General features: G+C 62.6%; 1 protein-coding gene across 1 annotated transcript in view; it reads left to right on the top strand.

The window, feature by feature from the left end:
- Positions 1-1258, top strand: part of NOTCH1 (notch 1) — a 27967-nt gene that overhangs the window by 21267 nt on the left and 5442 nt on the right. The window contains exons 25-26 of the mRNA XM_025051257.1: positions 2-46; positions 486-634. Of these exons, the coding sequence (XP_024907025.1) occupies positions 2-46; positions 486-634 (194 nt within the window). The remainder of the gene's footprint in view (position 1; positions 47-485; positions 635-1258) is intronic.

Genomic DNA, 1258 nt, shown 5'->3' with positions numbered 1-1258 from the left:
CCGGCGGCCGCTGGCGCAGGGAGCTGGACCCGATGGACGTCCGCGGGTGAGCAACGTCCAGTGCCTGCGCACGGCCGTCCCGACGTGGGGGGTTGGTCCCACTCGTGGGGAGAGAGGCCGAGGTTCAGATGAGACCTGGGGCTTTCCAGGCCTGTCCCCTGGCATTCTCACCCCGCTGCTGCCCGAGGCCCACACCCTGGGGCCTGAAGTCAGCTCCCAGAACAGGGTCGGGCATCCGAGGTCTCTCCCCTGCTGGGATGAGGAAACGGGCGCTTGTGGCACCCAGTGGAACCACAGCGGGGGCTGGGCTGGGCTGGGCTGGGCTGTGCGGTCCGGACGTGGTTCCCTGCCACTCCGTGACTTCTAGGTGCACCTGTCTTCCCAGCACCGGGACGATGCCCCCGGGGCCACCGCTCATCCCCAGAGGCAGCTCGCTGGGCGGGAGGGGGCGCGGCCCTGGGGGACTGACCAGGCATTTCCCCCAGGTCTATCGTCTACCTGGAGATCGACAACCGGCAGTGTGTCCAGTCGTCCTCACAGTGCTTCCAGAGCACCACGGACGTGGCCGCCTTCCTGGGGGCGCTGGCCTCGCTGGGCAGCCTGAACATCCCCTACAAGATTGAGGCTGTGCAGAGTGAGTGGCCGCCCTCGGGGCCGCATCCAGGGGGAGTCCGCCCGCGACGGGCTAAGTCCCAGTTTGCCCCAGAACGCACTTGCTCTCTGTGTCACTTGCCACCCACGGGTGTGCGTGCGCCATCCGGAGGTCGTTCCGCGAGCATTTTTTCGGTATTTCCTGCCTGGCACGCCCTCCCTACCGTAGTGACAGCTGCTGGCGAGGCTGGCCCCCGGGACAGGCGCACCCGCCAGAAAGTGGGAGCCGTTTTCTCTTCCACCCCTTCTCCCCCCAGCCCCCCCCGATTCTTCTTTGTTGGGTATTATTTCAAAATCATTACAGCTTTTTAAAAAGGAGAGAGAGGGGGAGACAGAAGAATTGATCGGTGTCATGTGAAGTGTTGAAGTTTGTATCTCGAAAATCCCCGTAAATCCTTTGTCTTAACAGCTCAGCGCGGGCGCGGCGATTCGGAGTTGGCTAATCCTTCTCCCTTAAAGGAGAGAAAAGTGAAAGCCGCCTCCAGATGCTGGCTGGTGCAGCAGAGAATTTAGCGATAGTTTGCAATTCTGATTAATCGCGTAGAAATGACCTTATTTTGGGGGGCGGGATGGAGGAGAGCAGGGGAGGAGGTGCCCGCGGAGCCAG

Source organism: Pteropus alecto, unplaced genomic scaffold (genome assembly GCF_000325575.1).
Source record: "Pteropus alecto unplaced genomic scaffold, ASM32557v1 scaffold67, whole genome shotgun sequence".
Classification (NCBI taxonomy): Eukaryota; Metazoa; Chordata; class Mammalia; order Chiroptera; family Pteropodidae; genus Pteropus; species Pteropus alecto.
This window is presented reverse-complemented; position numbering and strand designations above follow the sequence as displayed.